The 25000-nt window shown below is 45.7% G+C and overlaps 1 protein-coding gene across 2 annotated transcripts in view; it reads left to right on the forward strand.

Moving 5' to 3' along the window:
• POLQ (DNA polymerase theta) overlaps window positions 1–25000 on the forward strand; it is a 154788-nt gene that overhangs the window by 21104 nt on the left and 108684 nt on the right. For both annotated transcript variants that reach the window (XM_040339189.1, XM_040339188.1), the window contains exons 8-14: window positions 1497–1656; window positions 6266–6412; window positions 6584–6796; window positions 10681–10823; window positions 12640–12835; window positions 17785–17927; window positions 19399–19592. In XM_040339189.1, coding sequence (XP_040195123.1) covers window positions 1497–1656; window positions 6266–6412; window positions 6584–6796; window positions 10681–10823; window positions 12640–12835; window positions 17785–17927; window positions 19399–19592 — 1196 coding nt within the window. The remainder of the gene's footprint in view (window positions 1–1496; window positions 1657–6265; window positions 6413–6583; window positions 6797–10680; window positions 10824–12639; window positions 12836–17784; window positions 17928–19398; window positions 19593–25000) is intronic.

Below are 25000 nucleotides of genomic sequence, written 5' to 3' on the forward strand. Positions count from 1 at the left end.
CTCCCTGTACATGTCTCCATCATACGCTACTATCTGCAGCTCTCCCTGTGTCTCCTCCTCCCTCCCCCTCCCTGCCTGTCATCTCTCTATCCCTGATCTGTATATCATCCCCTCTGTCACATAAAAAGCTGCATCCTAGTGCCTGTTCTCTATAAAAAAAAAAAAAATATAATAATAATTTCTACTTGTATTACAATGTATCCATCTTGACCTCTGTTTAATCTTCAACTGCCATAACGCCGCACATGTGATCCGTTATGACAGTTTGGTTGAGAACACAACCAATGTGACAGTTGGCAATCCCAGCATGCCGGGAATAGAAATGTTTTTTGAATCTTCTACTGCCATAACGCCTCACATGTGATCCGTTATGACAGTTTGGTTGAGAGCACAATAAATGTGACAGTTGGCATTTCCAGCATGCCGAGAGTAGAAATGTTTTTTTGAAACTGTTAAATCTATGAGTTTCCTTCCGCTTTAAACCGGTAGAAACCGGTTATTTTTTAAATAACACACAGGCACTAGGATGCAGCTTTGTATCTGACAGAGGGGAGGCTATAAAGATCACATAGAGACTTAATCACTTTAGAATCTCCTACTGTTCTAAAATTCTATGAAAAGGAATCCTTTTGGGGTGAAGGAGCCTTCGATCGATGAGTGGAGGTGACTTATCCAAAGTACATTTTGTATCAATCACTATCCCGAGTACTTACCAATCTCGGTGTCTGTATCCCCGTGATGTCTATTGGCTTTACAGCCGGATCCGAAACATCCAACGGCGGCTCTGAAACAGCTGCGCAATAACGCCCGGGTCCTCTTCTTTATTGCGGCAGTTTTTGATGGGGCAATAAAATGGGGGAAATTTTGATGGTGCAGTTTTGATGGGGGTAGTTTTTTATTGGGCAAAAGGGTGGGGGCAATTTTGATGGTGCAGTTTTGATGGGGGCAATTTTGATGGTGCAGTTTTGATGGGGGCAGTTTTTGATGGGGCAATAGGATGGGGGCAGTTTTGATGTTGGTAATACGATGGGAGAAATTTTGATGGGGGGAAATATGATGGGCACAGTTTTGATGGTAGATATTTTATGGGGCAATTTTATTGAGCAACTCCTGCAAAAGGTAATTACTTTTAAAAAGATGCTAATTAGTGGGAATGCTGTGTCTCGCTTCAACTTTTTCTTACGGATTTAAGCTTTGGCTATTTAGCATTCCCACGCATTTTCTGCAGGAAATGCATTTTCTAGTTGTTGTTGTTGTTGTTGTTATTATTTTTTTTTAGAGATAGATAGATAGAGATATATATATATATATCTCTATCTATCTCTTACTGAAAAGATATAACAGAAATCCTGGAAAAAACTATAGCAAACTTTGAATTTAGAATTTGAATTTAGACCAATATATGGTACATTTGGCACAGATTTCTGTAGATCTATAGATACGAAGATTTCCTTGCCTGATGTGTCCCCGTCATGTCTTTTTTTTTCTTTCTGCAGGGTGACGAGGATCACATTGCCAGCCTGTGTTATGAGACGATACGGGAAGGTCACGCCATCCTGATCTTCTGTCCCTCCAAGAACTGGTGCGAGAAGCTGGCGGACACCATCGCCCGAGAGTTCTACAACCTCTATCAGAGGGCCGTGCAGGAAAAGGCAGGTGAGCCGGTGATGTCTGGCGCGGTAAGAACTGCATCTTGTAGGAAGGAGTTAGCCTTCTTCTTTCTTCTTTCTTCTTTCTTCTTTCTTCTTTCTTCTTTCTTCTTTCTTCTTCTTTCTTCTTTCTTCTTCTTTCTTCTTTCTTTTTCTTCCTTTCTGTTATAAAACATATCCTGTAAAATAATTGAAAAAATACCATTGTTATTAACCATACTAGTAATGGCGGCAACCAGTGACTTATAGCGGGACTGCGATATTGCGGTGGACAATCTGACACTTTGTGGAAACCATTGACACTAATACAGTGATTAATGCTAAAAATATGAACTGTCACTGTATTATTGACACTGGCTGGGAAGGGGTTAAATATCTAGAGCAATCAAAGGGTTAAATGTGGGCTTAAACCAGTGTGTGTGTGTGTGTGTGTGTGTGTGTGTGTGTGTGTGTGTGTGTGTGTTTACTTTGTGGTGCTTTTACTAAGGGATGTGCAATACAGTGCTCTGTATTGTTTATATAGGCAAATCTCTGTTCTGTCTTTCTCCTTGCCGATCAGCGGGTGCCGGCGGTCATCCATTTGCCGGCACCCGCTGATCGGCTTGTGCTGTGACTAATCACAGCACAAGTGGTGCACACGCTCTGCCCGGAAGAGCAGCATTTTGTATATACAAGTGATTCTGCGCAGCCAGCCTGCACTGTCGCAGTATATGTACAGTGGGCGGTCGGCAAGTGGTTTATAAGGTACCCTTTATGGCCACTTTTATGAGGTCACCTCACTAGTTCTGGGTCCCCAATATCTCTTTGACTTCAGAACAACCTGAGTACTCTGCGGCGTTGATTCTGTAACCTGCTGGAAATGCCGCTTAGGGATCCAAGCTGACCTGATAGCTTTGACTCTCGTGTGCCACCTCATCCTATGGAATCATGTTGTCTATATCAAATCTGACCCTTCATCTTCATTTTACTGATCTTTTGAATCAGGCAATCTTCATTACCCACTCCCGCCCCCTTCAAGACTTGGCCCCCACCGCCCTTTCAGAGGATTTGGCCCCCACCGCCCTTTCAGAGGACTTGGCCCCCCACCCCCCCTTTCAGAGAACTTGGCCCCCCACCCCCCCTTTCAGAGGACTAGGCCCCCACCCCCCCTTCAGAGTACTTGGTGTGATATCTGTATGTCGATGTTGTCAATAGTCATTCAGACGTTTTACGGTTCCTGCCATTCAGAGATGTCCATGACATTAAAGATGAAGTTTATTCTGTGTGTATTTTTACTTCATCGCTCCACCTCGTCCCATCGGAGAATGCTGTGCATTCATTCATAAAATGCAAAGCATTCTCTGAGTAGCGCTCCTGCCAAGCAGGCAAATGTACAGCAATTTCCAGCTTCCAGGGGCATTAACCACGTGTTTAATGTTTTTTTAATGTTCTATATTTTGGATATTTAATTAGCGCTGTAGTATCATTATTTTTCAACCACGTGTGGTGTATACTTCATTACATCAGTCCAACTTGGACCAACGTAACTATGTCAAAATATGCTGTGCCTGCAATTTATTCTTTAAGCCTTTTTACCTTGGTGTTCCTCAGCATCAAGGTGTATTCACCCAGATCATATTTCTTCTCCATCTTAAGGCCCCTTTCACATTGGGGCGTTTTTCATGCGGTACAGCGCTAAAAATAGCGCTGCTATACCGCATGAAAAATCATGCCCTGTAGTCTTCAATGTGAAAGCCCGAAGGCTTTCACATTGAAGCGATGCGCTAGCAGGAACGCTCCAAAAGTCCTGCTAGCCGCATCTTTACCACGGTATAGGAGCGGTGTGTTCACCGCTCCTATACCGCGCCTTCCCATTGTAATCAATTGGAAAGCGCGGTAATACCGCCCGCAACGCGGGTGGTATTAACCCTTTTTCGGCCGCTAGCGGGGGTTAAAACCTCACCGCTAGTGCCCGAATATCGCGGTAAACACGATGGTATAGCCGCGCTACAAATAGCGCGGCTATACCGTCACCGCGGCTCGACGCCCCAATGTGAAAGGGGCCTTATGTTTGGTTGAACTGAACCTCATCACTCTGCATCCATCATGTATGGAGTTGCAACCTTATGATATGCACCTAATAAAGTTGGCCTCTGGATATATGTGGCCCTAATTATCAAGTTTCCACAATTACTGGTGCCTCCTTCTTCTTTTTTTTTTTTTTTTTTAGACTTGTAACCAGACAGAGTAACAGGAGAAGTGTATTCTTTGGGTGACCCGGTATAATGAACATTTCCCTCCTTATCCTGCTGTTTTACTGCATCTTCATCTCTATTTTCTCCACTAGATGGCAGTAGTATTCCAGCCACCGTCTTATGGCCAAGTAATGAGGCCTCGTACACACGACAGAGTTTCTCGGCAGAATTCAGCGAGAAACTCGGTCAAACCCGGATTCTGCCGAGAAACTCTGTCGTCTGTACACTTTTGGCCCGATGGAGCCGCCGAGGAACTCGTCGAGAAAATAGAGAACATGTTCTCTATTTTCTCGTTGTTCTATGAGAGAAGGCGGCCCGCCGAGCTCCTCGGCGGCTTCATCCCTGAACTCGACGAGGAACTCGACCGTGTTTGGCACGTCGAGTTCCTCGGCCGTGTGTACGAGGCCTGAGAGTAATGATGACCAAAGCTGGCCATAGACCGGTAGATGGTTTTATTTTTTTCAGCAGAACAAAAAAAAATTAACAGATTCCTCTATCCACATATTCAAAGTGGATGAAGGAACGCCCCCTGCCGGGACATTGTATTATTAGATTGTAAGCTCTAACGAGCGGGGCCCTCTGATCCCTCCTGTATTGATTTGTATTGTGACTGTACTGTCTTCCCTGATGTAAAGCGCTGCGCAAACTGTTGGCGCCATATAAATACTGTATAATAATAATAATAATAATAATTACAATGGGACCTGCTGGCAGAATACACTGATCCATCCATAACTGCAACCACTGAATGAAACGATCAACAGGTGCAGCCACACACTGATTTCCATTCATCTAAAGTCCATCTGTAAGAGAATCTCCCCACACCACCGTTTCTAAGCATACCATGTGCATTTTTATTCTCTAATTTACACAGCTGTATTCTATGCGTTCTAATCTTCTATTCTCCTCTTATTCCTTCTCCCTCTTTTTCCCTTCTCCTCCTTTTTTTTACCTCTTCTTCTTTTCCCCCTCCTTTTTCTCTTTGTTTCCCTCTTCCTTTCTCTCCTCTCTTCTTCTCTCATGCTTTTTTTCTCTCCTCCTCCTTTTTGCCTCTTTTCTTTGCCTCCTTCTTTTTGCAATCTCCTTTTTGCCTCTTCTCTCCTTCTCTTTTTGCCTCTTCTCTCCTCCTCCTCTTTTTGCCTCTTCTCTCCTCCTCCTCCTCCTCCTCCTCTTTTTGCCTCTTCACTCCTCCTCCTCTTTTTGCCTCTTCTCTCCTCCTCCTCCCTCTTTTTGCCTCTTCTCTCCTCCTCCCTCTTTTTGCCTCTCCTCCTCCTCCTCCTCCCTCTTTTTGCCTCTCCTCCTCCTCCTCCCTCTTTTTGCCTCTCCTCCTCCTCCTCCTCCTCCTCCTCCTCCTCCTCCTCCTCCTCCCCCTCCTCCTCCCCCTCCTCCTCCTTTTTGCCCCCTCCCTCCTCCTTTTTGCCTCTCTCCTCCTCCTCCTCCTCTTTTTGCCTCTTCTCTCCTCCTCCTTTTTGCCTCTTCTCTCCTCCTCCTTTTTGCCTCTTCTCTCCTCCTCCTTTTTGCCTCTTCTCTCCTCCTCCTTTTTGCCTCTTCTCTCCTCCTCCCTTTTGCCTCTTCTCTCCTCCTCCCTTTTGCCTCTTCTCTCCTCCTCCCTTTTGATTATTTTCTTTTCTCTTCTCTCCTCCTCCCTTTTGCCTCTTCTCTCCTCCTCCCTTTTGCCTCTTCTCTCCTCCTCCCTTTTGCCTCTTCTCTCCTCCTCCCTTTTGATTCTTTTCTCTTCTCTCCTCCTCCCTTTTGCCTCTTTTCTCTTCTCTCTTCTCTCCTCCTTCTTTTTGCCTCTTTTCTCTTCTCTCTTCTCTCCTCCTTCTTTTTGCCTCTTTTCTCTTCTCTCTTCTCTCCTCCTTCTTTTTGCCTCTTTTCTCTTCTCTCTTCTCTCCTCCTTCTTTTTGCCTCTTTTCTCTTCTCTCTTTTGCCTCTTATCGTTTTCTGCTCTTCTTTCCCTTTGTCTCTTTTCCTCCCTTCTGTTGTCCTCTCCGATTTTTCACTCCTCAATTATTCTCTTCTCTACCTTTTTCTTGTTCCCTACCCCCTCTTCTCTTTTTCTCTTCTTTTCTTTTTGCCTCTTCTCCTCCTCATTTTTGCTTCTTCCCCCCCCCCCCCCCTTTTTTTTTCTCGTCTCCTCTTTCTTTTGCCTTTTTTTTTTTTTCCCGTCTCTTCTTTTTTTGCCTCCACCCCTTCTCTTTTTTGGCCTCCTTCCCTTCTTCTCTTTTTTTGCCTCCTTTTTTTTTTTTCCTCCTTTTTGTTTTTTCTCTTCTATTTTTCCCTCTTCTTCTCTTCCCCCTCTTTCCCCTCCTCCATTTTGATTTTCCTCCTTCTCTCGCTTGGTGTCGCACGCTCTCTCTCCTGGTGTCCCTCTCTCGGAAGGTGGCTGTCAGGAACCCAGCTTATCTCCAGTAGCTCTGGACAAGGACGGCATTCAGGACGTGGTTGGTCAGTTGAAGCGTTGCCCGTCGGGATTGGACGTCATTCTGGGACGCACCGTGCCATGGGGTGTGGCTTTCCATCATGCAGGTATGAATTTTTTATTTATTTTTTATCCACGTTTGTTCTGTTATCTTCCTTTTCCAAAGGGGAGATGTAAAACGTGAGAATTTTAAATGTATTACATCCATGGGGACGCTCTTTTTGTAGTTTCCTGTCGCATGTCTGATCTTCTATGTAACGTGTATTACATATTCCCAGGTCTGACCTTCGATGAGCGGGATATCATAGAAGGAGCTTTCCGCCAGGGCATTGTGCGCGTTTTGGCGGCCACCTCCACCTTGTCCTCCGGGGTGAACCTTCCCGCACGTCGGGTCATCATTAGAAGCCCGCTCTTCAACGGACGGCTCCTGGATATTCTCACTTACAAGCAGATGTCCGGGAGAGCCGGCAGGAAGGGAGTCGATACTGAAGGTGAGTGACGGAGAAATCTCAGACTTCATCTAAATATCAATCCGGTGACATATGAAAAATGTTTTAACATTGGGACAATTTATGTAAGATATTTATAAAGGTGTCTGGAACAAATGAGATCATTAACCACTTAAGGACCCATTCACGCCGATATACATCGGCAGAATGGCACGGCTGGGCACATCCACGTACATGGCTCTTTAATCCCAGCCGTGGTGTCGCACGTGACCCGGTCCGAAGCTCCGTGACCGCGGGACTCATGGACCCGATTGCCGCTGGAGTCCCGCGATCAGTCCCCGGAGCTGAAGAACGGGGAGAGCTGTATGTAAACACAGCTTCCCCGTTCTTCACTGTGGCGCTGACATCGATCGTGTAATCCCTTTTATAGGGATACACAATCGATGAGGTCACACCTACAGCCACACCCCCCTACAGTTAGAAACACAAATGAGGTCACACTTAACCCCATCAGCGCCCCCTTGTGGTTAACTCCCAAACTGCAACTGTCATTTTCACAATAAACAATGCAATTTAAATGCATTTTTTGCTGTGAAAATGACAATGGTCCCAAAAATGTGTCAAAATTGTCCGAAGTGTCCGCCATAATGTCGCAGTCACGAATAAAATTGCTGATCGCCGACCATTAGTAGTAAAAAAAAAAAAAAAAATTATAAAAATGCAATAAAACTATCCCCTATTTTGTAAACGCTATAAATTTTGCGCAAACCAATCGATAAACGCTTATTGCGTTTTTTTTTTTTTACCAAAAATATGTAGAAGAATACGTATCGGCCTAAACTGAGGAAAAAAAATTATGTTTTTTATATATTTTTGGGGGATATTTATTATAGAAAAAAGTAAAAAATATTGCATTTTTTTCAAAATTGTCGCTCTATTTTTGTTTATAGCGCAAAAAATAAAAACCGCAGAGGTGATCAAATACCACCAAAAGAAAGCTCTATTTGTGGGGAAAAAAGGACGCCAATTTTGTTTGGGAGCCACGTCGCATGACCGCACAATTGTCTGTTAAAGCGACGCAGTGCCGAATTGTAAAAACCCCTTGGGTCATTTAGCAGCATATTGGGTCCGGTCCTTAAGTGGTTAAAGCACCCCCCTCCCCGCGAGCTTGCGCAACAAAGAAAATGCATACGGAAGTCGCGCCCGCATATGAAAACGGTGTTCAAATCACACATGTGAGGTATCTCCGCGATCGACAGAGCGAGAGCAATAATTCTAGCACTTGACCTCCTCTGTAACTCTAACCTGGTAACCGTAAAACAAAGTTTAAAGCGTCGCCTATGGAGATTTTTAGGTACTGTCGTTTGTCGCCATTCCACGAGTGCGTGCAATTATAAAGCGTGACATGCTTGGTATCTATTTACTCGGTGTAACATCATCTTTCACATTATGCAAAAAAAATTGGGCTAACTTTACTTTTTCATTTTTTTTAAATTCGTGAAAGAAATTTTTTCCCAGAAAGTTGCGTTTGAAACACCGCCGCACAAATACCGTGTGACATAAAATATTGCAACAATCGCCATTTTATTCTCTAGATTCTCTGCTAAAAAATATATATATATATATATAATGTTTGGGGGTTCTAAGTAATTTTCTAGCAAAAAATACAGATTTTAACTTGTAAACACCAAATGTCAGAAATAGGCTTAGGCATGAAAGGGTTAAAGCCCAACTCTGGTGTTAGAACCTCTGTCCGCTCTTTATTTTGCTGATGAGGAAAAAAGGAAGAACAAGGGAAGACAAGAATCTAAGCGGATACATTTTTAGCTTCTAGTGTTCATTTACTGCTTGTTAATAATAATTTGGGTATTTAAATGCCCATAGGTTCACTTTTTAACCACATGCCGACGGCTGGCCGTCATATGACGTCCCGGGCTTTGTGGGGGGATATCTGAATGATGGGGCAGCTACAGGCATGATTCAGATATCGGCATTTTCAGCTGGCAATTCCCTTCACCATAAGAATGATCATAGTGGCTGGTCAGCCGATTGATCGTTCTTACGGGCACAGGGAGAGGGGACGTCCCACCCCCCCCCCCTCCCGCCGGCCTGCGGTGCTTCTACCGACTCATCGGTGTGTCTGAGAACGGATCCGCCGGCCCCGGATGTTCACCATAGAGATTTCCAGTGGACCAGATGGTAGCCGAAGTCTCTGATCGTCAGAGGCCGGGTGCGATGTTATGATGCCGCTTAATCGTTCTTACGGTGTGGCGAGAGGGGACGTCCCGTCCCCCCTCCCGCCTCCCTCCAGTGCTTCTACCGTCTCATCGGTGTGTCTGAGAACGGATCCGCCGGCCCCGGATGTTCACCATAGAGATTTCCAGCGGACCAGATGGTAGCCGAAGTCTCTGATCCTCGGAGGCCGGGTGCGATGTTATGATGTCACGCCCGGCCTCTGCATTCCAAAAAATAGCGGCTCCTCGGCTGGGAAGCTGAGATCGTTTTTTTTGTTTTAGGCTTCCCAGCCTAGAGGTGAGATGTGAGGTCTTATTGACCCCCCCCCTCCCCCATATCTCACTGTAAAGAGGACCTGTCATGTCGTATTCCTATTACAAGGGATGTTTACACTCTTTGTAATAGGAATAAAAGTGATCAAAATGTTTTTATTTTTTTTTAAGTGTCAATTTTATTTAATTTTTTTTAAGTAAAATTAACAATACAAAAATAGATAAATGTTTAAAGTGCCCCTGTCCCCGTTTGTTCGCACGCAGATGCAAATGCATACATAAGTCCCGCCCACATAAGAAAATGGTAATGAAACCACACATGTGAGGTGTTGCCGCGAACGTTGGAGCGAGAGCAATAATTCTAGATCTAGACCTCTTCTGTAACTCAAAACATGTAACCAGAAAAAAAAATTAAAGCGTCGCCTATGGGGATTTTTTAAGTACCGAAGTTTGGCGATATTCCAAGAGCGTACGCAATTTTGAAGCGTGACAGATTAGGTATCTATTTACTCGGCGTAACTTCATCTTGCACATTATGCAAAAAAATTGGCTAACTTTTTACTATTTAAAAAAAAAACGCCTTTGAAAAATTGCTACGCAAATGCTGTGCGAGTTGAAAGGTTGCAATGACCGCCAATGTATTCTCTAGGGCAGAGGTCTCCAAACTGCGGCCCGAGGGCCAGATGCGGCCCTTTGCTAGCCTTTATCTGGCTCTTGGGCACAATTTCTTCCAATGACATCAGGCACTATTCCTCCCATTGACACCAACAATGGGGCACTATACTGTATTACCTACTGATACCAATGATGGGATACTATTCCTCCTCCTAATAGGGGGAATACTCCTCTTCCTATTGACCACCAACCCTGAGGCCATATATGTTCTCCCTGATGCTGGGCCCGTGACTTTTTCCTCCCTTGCTGGCCCCAATCTGGCCCTCCTAAAGTCTGAAGGGCAATAAAGTGGCCCTTTGTTTGTAAAGTTTGGAGACCCCTGCTCTAGGGTCTCTGCTAAAAAAACACATATAATCTTTGTGGGTTCTATGTAATTTTCTAGCAAAAAAATGATGATTTTTACAGGAGAGTTGGAGAGAAATTTCAGAATTGGCCTGGTGGGCAAGTGTTTTTTTAAATATTTTTTTATATATATATATATTGATTTAAGATAAATGTTTATACATTGAAGCATCTTAACACAGGGATCTTCAAACTCCGGCCCTCCAGGTGTTCAGGAACTACAATTCCCATCATGCCTAGTCATGTCTGTGAATGTCAGAGGTTTACAATGCCTCATGGGATGTGTAGTTCCGCAACAGCTGGAGGGCCATAAGTTGAGGATCCCTGAGATTCTAACACATTGCTATCTAGATTCAGGTGTTATTATCAAGATGGCTGAACTCTGGATTCTTGTGTCTGCAGGGGAGAGCATCCTTGTGTGTAAGCCTACCGAGAGGGCGAAGGGCATCAGTTTGCTGCAGGGGACCCTGAAGCCGGTACAGAGCTGTCTTCTGCGGAAGGAAGGGGCCGGAGTGACGGGCAGTATGATCCGAGCGATCCTAGAGGTGAGGCAATTCCTGCCAGAGTCTCATAGGTTTCATAATCTATTTTGCATACCCAAGGGGCGGACTGACCGTTCGGTCTCTCGGGCACTGCCTAAGGGCCCCATGCCACTAGGGGGCCCCATCAGGGTTGCCAACCTCAGTAAAACCAGGGACAGTATGTAAAAATCTGTGTTTTTTTTATCTCAAGATTATAGCTGCCCCGCCTCTACAGTACCTTTTCAGTGTGTGTATGTATACTGTATGTGTGTATAATCTATTGCCTGGAGGCCCCATAATCTCCTATTGCCTGGAGGCCCTATAATCTCCTATTGCCTGGAGGCCCCATAATCTCCTATTGCCCGGAGGCCCCTTAATCTCCTATTGCCCGGAGGCCCCTTAATCTCCTATTGCCCGGAGGCCCCATAATCTCCTATTGCCCGGAGGCCCCATAATCTCCTATTGCCCGGAGGCCCCATAATCTCCTATTGCCCGGAGGCCCCATAATCTCCTATTGCCCGGAGGCCCCATAATCTCCTATTGCCCGGAGGCCCCATAATCTCCTATTGCCTGGAGGCCCCATAATCTCCTATTGCCTGGAGGCCCCATAATCTCCTATTGCCTGGAGGCCCCATAATCTCCTATTGCCTGGAGGCCCCATAATCTCCTATTGCCTGGAGGCCCCATAATCTCCTATTGCCTGGAGGCCCCATAATCTCCTATTGCCTGGAGGCCCCATAATCTCCTATTGCCTGGAGGCCCCATAATCTCCTATTGCCTGGAGGCCCCATAATCTCCTATTGCCTGGAGGCCCCATAATCTCCTATTGCCTGGAGGCCCCATAATCTCCTATTGCCTGGAGGCCCCATAATCTCCTATTGCCTGGAGGCCCCATAATCTCCAATTGCCTGGGGGCCCCATAATGTCCAATTGCCCGGGGGCCCCATAATGTCCAATTGCCCGGGGGCCCCATAATGTCCAATTGCCCGGGGGCCCCATAATCTCCTATTGCCCGGGCGTCCCATAATCTCCTATTGCCCGGGCGTCCCATAATCTCCTATTGCCCGGGCGTCCCACAATATCCTATTGCCCGGGGGGTCCCACAATCTCCTATTGCCCGGGGGGTCCCACAATCTCCTATTGCCCGGGGGGTCCCATAATCTCCTATTGCCCGGGGGGTCCCATAATCTCCTATTGCCCGGGGGGTCCCATAATCTCCTATTGCTCGGGGGGGTCCCATAATCTCCTATTGCCCGGGGGGTCCCATAATCTCCTATTGCCCGGGGGTCCCATAATCTCCTATTGCCCGGGGGTCCCATAATCTCCTATTGCCCGGGGGCCCCATGAGTCGTCACTCCGCCCCTGTGCATACCTACATTGAGCTATACCTACATTGAGCAGGCTACGCATTTTCTGATTCGACGAGGTGGAGAGGAGGGGGTTTGTGACCATCTTCACCTCTTATCGAAGATTACTTTGCATTTATTTAACCACTTCCTTCAGCTTGGAAGCCATGTGATTTACATCTTCTCTTCCCCACAGCAGCCCCTCCTGACCACCACTAGAGGGAGCTGAAGGGAAGAAGAAAAAATTTGAATTTTCTGGGATAATGCGCAGTCTTCAAGAGGTTTTTCTGGGTTTGGGAGGACCTGGAGTGCATTCATTCTAAGATTTTGCCATATTAGATTCATTCTAATTCTAGATTTGACGGCTTCTATTCATAGAGGGGATGACTGTTAGAAAATGATGGAAATTGCAGCACTGTTCTCTTCTATGTTTGCTACTAAAACATGATTTTGTCTGATGCTTCTTAGTCATTTCAGCTCAATGTGTTTTTCAGATCGTAGTTGGGGGCGTGGCAGACAACCCGGAAGACGTCCGTAGTTACGCCTCCTGTACGCTCTTAGCTGCCAGTATGAAAGAGGAACATGAGGATCCACAACAGGCCGACTGCGGCGCCATAGAGGCGTGTGTAGAATGGCTGCTAAGGAACGAGTTCATACAGACGCTGGAGGAGGAGCGAAATGGGGATAAAGGTATGACATCATCGTTACATCATGGAGCCTTATTTATAAACGCTCAATGAGATCGCCCATGTAGTGGAAGAGTGTGTAACAAAGCTATGAAATCCATCATGCAGGTGAAAAAAGTTTGTATGTATGTGTGTGTATATATATATGTATGTGTGTGTGTGTGTGTGTGTGTGTGTGTGTGTGTGTGTGTGTGTGTGTGTGTGTGTGTGTGTGTGTGTGTGTGTATATATATATATATATATATATATATATATATATATATATATATATATATATATATATATATATATATACCGTATTGGGGTATAGCGCGCTCCCGCGTATAGTGCGCACCCCTAAAGTTGCCCCGAATTCCTGTGGAAAAAAGTTTTTTTGTACTTACAGTTTTGCTGTCTTGCGCGGCGTCCATCGGCGGCCTCGTCGGGTCCGGCGTCCGTCTGCGGCTTCGGGTGTCCTCTTCGTCGGGTCCGGCGTCCTTCTGCGCCGTCCTCGCGTCCTCCCCGCTCGTTTCCCGCGCCGAGTTTGAATACTGCGCCGACATATACCGAGCGCAGTACACTCGTGTATCGTCGGGCAGGCTCGGCTACTCTCGCACTGACGTCCTGTACGTCCAGGACGTCAGCGCGAGAGACGCCGAGACTGCCCGAAGATACACGAGTGTACTGCGCTCGGTATATGCCGGCGCAGTATTCAAACTCGGCGAGGGTATCGGCGTATACCGCGCACCCACGATTTTGCCCTGATTTTCAGGGCAAAATAGTGCGCGGTATACGCCAATAAATACGGTATATATGTGTGTGTATGTATATGTGTGTGTGTGTGTATGTATGTGTATGTATGTGTGTGTATATATATATATATATATATATATATATATATATATATATATATATATATATATATATATATATATATATATATATATATATATATATATATATATATATATATATATATATATATATATATATATTGGAACCTCAGGTTACACGTATAATCCGTTCCGGGAGAATGCTCATAATCCAAAGTACTCGCATATCAAAGCGAGTTTTCCCATTGAAGTCAATGTAAACAAAAATAAAAAAAAATTCCGCATCGCCTTCAATGGCATGCAATACCGCATGCGGCCAGAGGTTGCGGGGGTCCCGGAGACAGCTCGGCTGAACTCGGGGCATATCATCGGAAAGGCTCGGGAACAGAGTATTTCTGAGATTTTCCCGAGCATTTCCGTTCGCCTCCGGCTCCCCCCCCACCTCAGGCCAAACGCGGTATTGCACACTGCTTTGGCTTTAACCACTTAACCCCCCCCCGACCATATTGCTGGTCAAAGTCCAGAGCACTCTTTGCGATTCGGCACTGCGTGGCTTTAACTGACAATTGCGCAATCGTGCGACGTGACAAAATTGGCGTCCTTTTTCCCCCACAAATAGAGCTTTCTTTTGGTGGTATTTGATCACCTCTGCGGTTTTTAGTTTTTGCGCTATAAACAAAAATAGAGCGACAATTTTGAAAAAAAAAAAGAATATTTTTTACTTTTTGCTATAATAAATATCCCCAAAAATATATAAAAAAACATTTTTTTTCCTCAGTTTAGGCCGATGCGTATTCTTCTACCTATTTTTCGTAAAAAAATTTGCAATAAATGTTTATTGATTAGTTTGGGCAAAAGTTATAGCGTTTACAAAATAGGGGGTAGTTTTATGGCATTTTTATTATTTTTTTTTTTACTAGTAATGGCGGCGATCAGCGATTTATTTATTTATTTTTTTTTTTTTTTCGGTACTGCAACATTATGGCGGACACTTTGGACACTTTTGACACATCTTTGGGACCATTGGCATTTTTATAGCGATCAGTGCTATAAAAATGCATTGATTACTATAAAAAATGGCAGTGAAGGGGTTAACACTAGGGGGGTGGGGAAGGGGTTAAGTATGTTCCCTGGTTGTGTTCTAACTGTTGGGGGGGGGGGGGTGGCCTTACTAGGGGAAATGACTGATCGCAGGTCAGGCATTTCTCCCCTGACAGGACCGGGAGCTGTGTGTTTACACACACACAGCTCCTGCTCCTCGCTCTGTAACGAGCAATCGCGGGTGCCCGGCGACGAGCGGGGGGCGCGCACGCGCTCCTAGTGGCCGCTTAGAGAACCGACGTTATACTACGGGTTCTCGCGCAGGGGAGCCAAACTGCCGCCGTAGAACAGCGGCTGGTCGGCAAGTAGTTAAACGTGTGTGTGTGTGTGTGTATATGTATATAAAAAGTAACTAAATAAAAAAAAAATTTGTGCAAACCAATCGATAAACACTTATTGCGATTTTTTTTTTTTTACCAAAAATAGGTAGAAGAATACGCATCGGCCTAAACTGAGGAAAAAACATTTTTTTATATATGTTTTTGGGGGATATTTATTACAGCAAAAAGTAAAAAATATTGCATTTTTTTTCAAAATTGTCGCTCTATTTTTGTTTATAGCGCAAAAAATAAAAACCGCAGAGGCGATCAAATACCACCAAAAGAAAGCACTATTTGTGGGGAAAAAAGGACGTCAATTTTGTTTGGGAGCCACATCACACGACCGTGCAATTGTCTGTTAAAGCGACGCAGTGCCGAATCGCAAAACCTGGCCTGGGCATTTAGCAACAAAATGGTCCGGGGCTTAAGTGGTTAAAGTGAAAAAATATCTGACTATTTCTGGCCCCCCCAGCCCCCCCCCCCGTTTTACTTACCTGAGCCCCGGAAAGTCCCGCGTCGAGAAAGCGCTCTTCCTTTGCCCGGGGTTCTTGGCTCTTCATTGGATAGATTGATAGCAGCACAGCCATTGGCTCCCGCTGCTGTCAATCAAATCCAATGACATGGGGGGGGCGGGGCCGAGTTCTGCACTCGGCGGCTATGGATGCCGAATGCAGGACACGGGAGCGCTCCCGCAACCTTAACCCCTTTTGGGAGAGAGTTTCCCAGAGGGGGGTTTTCTGATGTGGGGAGGAGCTGAGAGAGCTGCCGAGGGATCCCCAGAAAACTGCCACTCTGTGCAAAACGAGCCGCACAGTGGAGGTAAGTATGATAAGTTTGTTACTTTAAAATTTTTTTTAATTTGAACCTTCAGTACTACTTGAACTGCCAAATGACTCTCGATCCCAAGAAAACATCGGTGTAACGGAATGGCCCGTGACACCCAGAGACTTTTGAAGGATGTGGGGTACTCCTGTGCCAGCTTCACCAATGACTCTTGGGTCTAGGGTCATCCTATGTCCCTTTTGGGCATAAGATGACTGAGAACTAATATCATGAATTACATGAGATGGGACATTAATGAGAATTCATGTATTGCAGGAGATCTTGACATATTCTAGGTCAATAAGAATGTCTCATCCAATGTGTAACGTAGACTGTTGAGATGCTAATTAAGTCTGCTACTGGGGTGATGTGGATTGGAGCTTGGTAGCCAGCCTGGCTGCCTATTATGGGATGTTTAATTGTCTTTCTGTGATTTCATTCTGTGTCCATTGTGCTAATTAGGTCTTCTACAGACCTTTCATTTTGTGATGCTAATGACACTGGGCCGGATTCAGGTAGAATTGCCCATTATTTACGGAGGCGCATGGCAACGTTTTTGCCCTGCGCCCCCGCAAATTTGCTCCGCTGCTCTTGATTCACGGAGCAGAAGCTCCGTGAATTGCGCGGGCGCGCCGGCAAAATGCCCGGCGCTAGAGCACACAATTTAAATGATCCCGTAGGGGGCGGGAATCATTTAAATTAGGCGCGTTCCCGCGCCGATCGTAGCGCGCATGCTCCGTCGGGAAACTTTCCCGACGTGCATTGCGGCAAATGACGTCGCAAGGATGTCATTTGCTTCAAAGTGAACGTGAATGGCGTCCAGTGCCATTCACGATTCACTTACGCAAAGTACGTAAAATTCAAATTTCGCGACGCGGGAACGACGGGTATACGTAACATGGGCTGCCCCTGCTAATAGCAGGGGCAGCCTTGCGCGACAACCGCCGTACATAAACAACGTAAATTGCGTACGCAGGGCTCGCGCAACGTTGTGAATCGGTGTTAGTATGCAATTTGCATACTATACACTGAGCACAACGTGAACGCCACCTAGCGGCCATCGCAAGAATGCAGCCTAAGATATGCGGGCATAAGAGCCTTATGCCGCGCAGATCTTAGGCTGCAGTCGGCGTAACGAGGTTCCTGAATCAGGAGCACTCGTTACGCCGGGGCAAGTAAGCAATTGCGCTGTGTAACCTATGGTTACACAGGCGCAATTGCTTCTTGAATCTACCCCACTGTTTTGTGTGAAAAGTCTATTGATAAAATGTGGAATGAGACTTGTCAAGCTGTAGTAATTAACCCCTCTAAATGCGGTGCCAGAATGTCTGTCTGGGATGTGGATTGGAGGGGGGAACTCGTCAACCACCCATTGTGTGATGTTTTGGGTGGAGAGTTTAATTGTCCCTGTAACTACTGTAGCATGCCTTGTAACTGTATATAAGAAAGCTAAGTTACCATTAAAAGTATTCATTCATTTTGGAACCAGTACCAGAGCTTGTGTCTTGGTTATTCTGGGAAATGAAATGAGTCCTGTCGGCTGTATTGTCGGATAAGCTGTCGTGGGGCGATGGAATGGAATATCCTAAACGGTGGTGACCGTTACAGTCGGTAGCCAATGGGACCAGCTTCTGATCATGTAACCACTGTGACAGCCAATCACAGTGGTCACATGATCCTACACATATATTGTGAATGATTCAAAATATTATATTTGGACTTTTGTAATGTAAAAAAAATACACTCTTGGTTATTTTACATGGTAGTTTTCCTGTTTTTGTGTCGCCATTAGAAATTCAATTTTTATATATTAATTTTATGTGTGTGTGTATAGGAGTATAGAGACATTATGTATAGACAATGTCTCAGTCCATTATATTATCTTCTCTCCTTTACAGTGGAAATTTATCGTCCAACAAAGCTGGGCGCCGCCACCTTCTCCTCCTCTCTCTCGCCCTCGGAGGCTCTGGGGATTTTCGCTGATCTCCAGAGAGCAATGAAGGGATTCGTACTGGAGAATGATCTGCACATCCTCTATGTGGTATAGTACAATTGCATTCATTGGTCAGTTGTTTTCAATGGTAGAGTTTTGTGTGGGTTTCTTTCTGTACACCCAACCTGCTACCTGCCATTTACTTATAACAGCAATCCTAAGAAAGCCGCCAGAAAAAAAATGGACATTTATTTTTTGTTGATATTGCTAACCACTTAAGGACCGCCTCCTGCACATATATGTCGGCAGAATAGCACGGCTGGGCGCAAGCACATACCGGTACGTCCTCTTTAAGTGCCCAGCCGTGGGGCGCACGACCCGGTCCGAAGCTCCGTGAACGCGGGACCTGCGGACCCGATTAACTCTGGAGTCCCGCGATCGGTCCCCGGAGCTGAAGAACGGGGAGAGCCGTGTGTAAACACAGCTTCCCCGTTCTTCACTGTGGCGCCGTCATTGATCGTCTGTTCCTGTTCCAAGTTGCTGGAGACTTGCTAAGACTTCTTGCAAGTTGCTGGAGGCTTGCTAAGACTTCTTGCTAGTTGCTGGAGACTTGCTAAGACTTCTTGCTTCTTTCACATGGAGCGGATCAGTAATGATTCGCTCCATGTGTCCGCAAAGCTCAGCGGGGATCCTCTGTAAAATCCCCGCTGAGCTGGCAGCTGACAGGGCGGCCCCCGCACACTGTGCAGGGACCGCCCTGTCTTTCCTCCGCTCTCCCCTATGGGGGATCGGATGAACACGGACCGTATGTCCGCGTTCATCCGATCCGGCAGACGGAAGAAAAATAGGATTTCTTCCATCTGCAAATGCGGATCTTTGCGGAGGCGGACAAATTACGGGTGTCAGCGGATGTTCATCCGCTGACACCTGCAATCACATAGGGACCCACCCATGTATGTCCCGTTTCCATCCGCAAACGGACGGATGAAAATGCGGACATACGGTCCGTACGTGTGAAAGGTGCCCTAAGACTTCTTGCTAGTTGCTGGAGACTTGCTGAGACTCCTTGCTAGTTGCTGGAGACTTGCTGAGACTCCTTGCTAGTTGCTGGAGACTTGCTGAGACTCCTTGCTAGTTGCTGGAGACATTGTACTGCGGCTCCTACAGGCACAGCTATGTACCTGTACGTCGCTGCCTGTTTCTGGGTTCAGAGCATGCGCACCCACCCGCTGACTCCTGCTGTGATTGGAGACAGCGGAATTTTGTCAGCAGATCCCACCCAATGATTCATTGGCGGGGATTGCTGATCGGCTGTGTCCAATCGCAGCCCAGAGCCTTGTGTTGACAAACACAGGGCTCTGTACAGAGGGAACAATCACTTTTTTGTTTCTTCTCCCTGCAAAGCATAATATTAATAAACGTACTACCAGTAGTGAATCGGCACCTCCAGAACCTATTGATGAGATCCCCCCCCGTCCTCATTTATGTTATGTCCCAGTAGGAGTACCTGCGCCCCCTGCAGGACTCCAATTCATCATATTTTTGCTGACTGTCCTGTGTGTCTCCTCTGTTGATCCAGGTCACTCCGGTATATGAAGAATGGGCCACCATTGACTGGTACCAGTTCTTCTGCCTGTGGGAGAAGCTTCCCGTGTCCATGAAGCGAGTAGCGGAGCTGGTGGGCATCGAGGAAGGCTTCCTAGCTCGCTCCGTGAAGGGGAAAATCGTCGCCAAAAATGACCGCCAGCAACGACAGATCGCAATTCATAAAAGGTAGATCCGCTCATTTACATATTGGGTGTCACCTGACATTGTGACTAATTGAGCTCTTTCATTGAACAATCGTGGCATGAGTCTTGTCCAGCAGACCTCCACATGGCATAACGGTGACGATCAAACTATTATAACTCATTTTAATGGGTAGATGTTAGCGTTGTCCCGATACCACTTTTTTAGGACTGAGTACAAGTACCGATACTTTTTTCAAGATATCGAATACCGAATACCGATACTTTTTTTTAAATGTGTCCCCAAATGCAGCCATGTCCGCCACAGATGCAGCCATGTCCCCCCCACAGATGCAGCCATGTCCCCCCCACAGATGCAGCCATGTCCCCCCCACAGATGCAGCCATGTCCCGCCCACAGATGCAGCCATGTCCCGCCCACAGATGCAGCCATGTCCCGCCCACAGATGCAGCCATGTCCCGCCCACAGATGCAGCCATGCCCCCCCCCCACAGATGCAGCCATGTCCCCCCCACAGATGCAGCCATGTCCCCCCCACAGATGCAGCCATGTCCCCCCCACAGATGCAGCCATGTCCCCCCCACAGATGCAGCCATGTCCCCCCCACATATCCAGCCATGTCCCCCCCCATATATGCAGCCATGTCCCCCTTACTGTACATGCTGCTGCGCCGCACCCCTGCTTGGTTAATACGAGCGGGGAACATTGCAGCTTTCATTTGAATAGCTGTAGTCTTTCGCGCCGCGCTGCGTATAGACACTCCCCCTTGCTCGGGATTGGACAGTTCACCCGAGCAAGGGGAGTGTCTATACGCGGCGCAGCGGGGATGCGGCGTGGCGGCAGGGGGTATTTGCGGGAGTACAAGTACTCCCGCAAATACTCGGAATCGGTCCCGTTACCAATACTAGTATCGGCAGGGCCGTCTTTAATATGGTTTGGGCCCAGGGCAAACATTTTTTTTGGGCCCCCCTCCAGCTTATTTTGGGCCTGGCTGGTTCACATGTATGTTTTGGCGGTCCTTATTTGTGCAGGTACAGCAGCCCATTGATTTGAATGGGCTGCCATGCCTTTGTTTCCTGCAGAAAAAAGGTGCATTCAGCATTTTAAAAATACAGTTGCCTTGAAATCCATTCTGCTTTTGCACCATGCTACTTACCTGCAGTTCTTGCACCATGCTACTTACCTGCAGTTCTTGCACCATGCTACTTACCTGCAGTTCTTGCACCATGCTACTTACCTGCAGTTCTTGCACACACAAACGCACTGTGTTTTTAAAAGCGTGACCTAAACATCTAAAAATGCAGCAAGTTTGACAGTGCGGGAACTGCAGATAAGTCACAGCAGACAGCAGAATGGACAGACAGTGCTGTATTTCAGTGCTTGATGGGCATAGGCGTGCCGTGTGCGCAGCCTATTTCATGAGACATGCGCTTTTCTTTGCAGGAAACGCAGGCATGGCGGCCCATTCAAATGAATGGGCTGCTGTGCCTGCGCAAATGTGGGCCACCAAAACACATACATGTGAACCAGCCAGGCCCAAAATAAGCCCATCAAGCAGTTAAATACAGACAGTAATGTCATGTACTCTGAGGCTTTACTCAGCCTGGACTGCAGGTCTGGTCTGTGATTTAAAGACTTCCTCTATTTTACACATGGCATGGCATGGGGTCCCATGGTGCTAAAGCAGAATGGACAGACGGTGCTGTGACCCCATGCCATGCCATGTGTAAAATAGAGGAACTTTTTAAAACACTGACCAGACCTGCAGTGAATCATCAAATATTATAAAGACTTTGGGCACACTCTACAGAAAACTTCAATTTACAATATAGATTAGCAAACAGTGACATACCTTGAGGAGCAGGACATGAAGAAGTCAGCCTCAGGAAGAGCAAACTGGGGATGTTATAAAATCACATTCTAATTCACTTTTATATACAAGCAACACCCAGTGGCAGGAAGGGAGAAGTGCGCGTCTAAAGGGAAGTCAGGGGTGCTGTACATTTTAAAACACTGGGAAGGGAAGCAGTACTGTCACTGGCTGCATGCCGCTGATGATTTTAAGCCTGATTTGTGGGCAGCACAGGGGCTTAACGGGAGGCAGGGCCGCCATCAGGAATTATGGGGCCACTTACACAGCTTCAGGCATGGGCCCCCTGGAGCAGAGAACCGGGATGGGGGGTGCTGCCGCCTGAAATTGAGAAGCAGGGGGGGGGGCTGCCGCAAATTTAGAAGCGGGGGGCCCTTTACAAAAAAAGAAATAAAGAAAGAAATAAAGAAAAATATATATAAAAAAGGGGTGTAGCCATCCGGGGCCCTGGGGACCTCTGGGCCCTTTAATAAAAAGAAAAAAAGAAATAAAATATATATATATAAAATATATTTTAAAAAGGGGGTTGCCATCTGGGGCCCTGGGGACCTCTGGGCCCTTTAATATTTTTTTTTTAATAAAAATAAATTACAAAAAAAAGGGGGTTGCCATCCGGGACCTCTGGGCCCTTTAATAAAAAATATATTCAAAGAAACATTTATAAAAAAAAAAAGGGGGGGTTGCCATCCAGGGCCCTGGGGACCTCTGGGCCCTTAAATTAAAAATAAATAAAACAAATATATAAGCAAAAATAAAAAAATAAACATTTATAAAAAAAGATAAAGGGTGTTTGCCACATGGGGACCTCTGAGCCCTTTAATAAAATAAAAAAAAAAAAATATATATATATATATATATATATATATATATATATATATATATATATATATATATATATATATATATATATATATATATATATATATAGATAGAAATAAAATATATAAAAAAAATATTTTTTATAAAAAAAAAGGGGGGTTGCCATCCGGGGCCCTGGGGACCTCTGGGTCCTATAATAATAATAATAATAATAAACTATATATATATATATATATATATATATATATATATATATATATATATAAACAATTTTTTTTTATTAAAAAAAGGGGGTTGTCATCCGGGGGCCCTGGGGAACTATGGGCCCCTGGGGACCCCCAGACCTCTAAAAAAAAATTGGCCCTTTAATAAAAAATAAAAAATAAATATTAAAAAATTGTCCCTTTAATAAAAATATATAATTTTTTTTTATTATTTAAAAAATAAATAAAAAAAGGGGGGGTTGCCATCTGGGGCTCTGGGGTCCTCCGGGCCCCTGGGGGCCTCCGGACTCCAAAAAAAAAAAAAAAAAAAAAATTTTTTTTTTTTTTTTTTTTTTAAAGGGGGTTGCTTTGGGCCCCCAACAGTGACAGGGCCCAGGGCACCTGCCCCATTTGCCCTGCGGTAAAGACGGCCCTGAGTATCGGTATCGGGACAACCCTAGTAGATGTCATTACAGTGCATGTAAACTCCTTAGTGCTACTTACTGTTTATACACATTAACCCCTTCCTGTCCCCTCCCTGCAGCTCTTTAAGTGGGTTTTGCCGCCGAAAGGGGTCATGGACTTCCCAATAACTGTAACAATCAGTGTTTTTTTGTAGAGAATTTCTTATAACCCCCCAAACATATATGTTGTTTTTTTTTTTTTTTTTTGTTTTTTTTTTAAAGCAGAGACCCTAGACAATAAATTGGTGGGTTTTGCAATTTTGTTATGTCGCACAGTGTTTTCAAATGCAATTTTTGGGGGGGAAAACGCACTTTTTGATATTTAAATGATGCACAACCTAATTTTTTTGTAAAATATAAAAGATGATGTTACGCCAAGTGAATAGACGCCAAACATGTCACACTTTAAAACTTGCCCGTTCAACAGTGACAAACAATATAGATTTTACTATCCATAGGCGATGCTTAACCACTTAACCCCCGCACCATATTGCTGGTCAAAGACCAGAGCACTTTTTGCGATTCGGCACTGCGTCGCTTTAACTGGCAATTGTGCGGTCGTGCAATGTTGCTCCCAAACAAAATTAGTGTCCTTTTTTCCCCACAAATAGAGCTTTCTTTTGGTGGTATTTGATCACCTCTGCGGATTTTAGTTTTTGCGCTATAAACAAAAAATAGAGCGTCAATTTTGAAAAAAATGAATATTTTTTACTTTTTGCGATAATAAATATCCCCCAAAAATATAATATACAAATTTTTTTTTCCTCAGTTTAGGCCGATACGTATTCTTCTACATATTTTTCGTAAAAAAAACCCGCAATAAGCGTTTATTGATTGGCTTGCGCAAAAGTTATAGCGTTTACAAAATAGGTGGTATATTTATGGCATTTTTTTTTTTATATATTTTTTTTTTTACTAGTAATGGCGGCGATCAGCGATTTTTTTTTTTCCATACTGCGACATTATGGCGGACACTTTGGACACTTTTGACACATTTTTTTGACCATTGGCATTTTTATAGCGATCAGTGCTATAAAAATGCATTGGATTACTATACAAATGCCACTGGCAGGGAAGGGGTTAACACTAGGGGGCGGGGAAAGGGGTTAAGTATGTTCCTGGGTGTGTTCTAACTGTAGGGGGGGGGTGGCCTCACTAGGGGAAATGACTGATCTTCTGTTTATACATTGTATGAACAGACAGTCAGGCATTTCTCTCCCTGACAGGACCGGGAGCTGTGTGTTTACACACACAGCTCCCGGTCCCCGCTCTGTAACGAGCCATCGCGTGTGCCCAGCGGCGATCGCGCCCGCCGAGCACCCGCATGGGAGTCGGGGGAGAGCGCATGCGCGGCCCTAGTGGCCTGCGCGAGAGCCGACGTATAGCTACGGGCTCTCGTGCAAGGGAGCCGACCTGGCGCCGTAAAACGACGGCAGCTGGTCGGCAACCAGTTAAAGTGACACTAAAGGTTCAGTTTTTTTTTTTAAATAGCAAACGTCATACTTGCCTCCGCTGTGCAGCTCGTTTTGCACAGAGTGGCCCCGATCCTCCTCTTCTGGGGTCCCACGGTGGCTCTCACGGTTCCTCCCCGCATTAGATAACCCCCCTCTGGGAAGCTTTCTCCCGAGGGGGTTACCTTGTGGACATGCTCCTGAGTCATACACTTGGCGTCCATAGACACTGAGTATATGACTCCGCTCCGCCCCCTGGCACCCGCGTCATTGGATTTGATTGACAGCAACGGGAGCCAATGGCGCTGCTATTAGTCTATCCAATCAAAGCCAGGACTCTGTGGAGAGAAGGACAGCGGGGATGTGCCCACGGAAATTCAGGGCTCAGTTAAGTTAAATTGCAAGGTGTTTTTTCACCTTAATGCATAGGATGCATTAACTACATGCCGACCAGCCACCGCAGTTATACGGCGGCAGGTCGGCTCCCTTGCGCGAGAGCCCGTAGCTATACGTCGGCTCTCGAAGCAGAGATCGCGCCCGCCGGGCACGCGCAGGGGAGTCAGGGACGAGCGTAAACACACAGCTCCCGGTCCTGTCAGGGGAGAAATCGCTGTTCATACAATTTAA

Source organism: Rana temporaria, chromosome 2 (assembly GCF_905171775.1).
Source record: "Rana temporaria chromosome 2, aRanTem1.1, whole genome shotgun sequence".
Taxonomy (NCBI): Eukaryota; Metazoa; Chordata; class Amphibia; order Anura; family Ranidae; genus Rana; species Rana temporaria.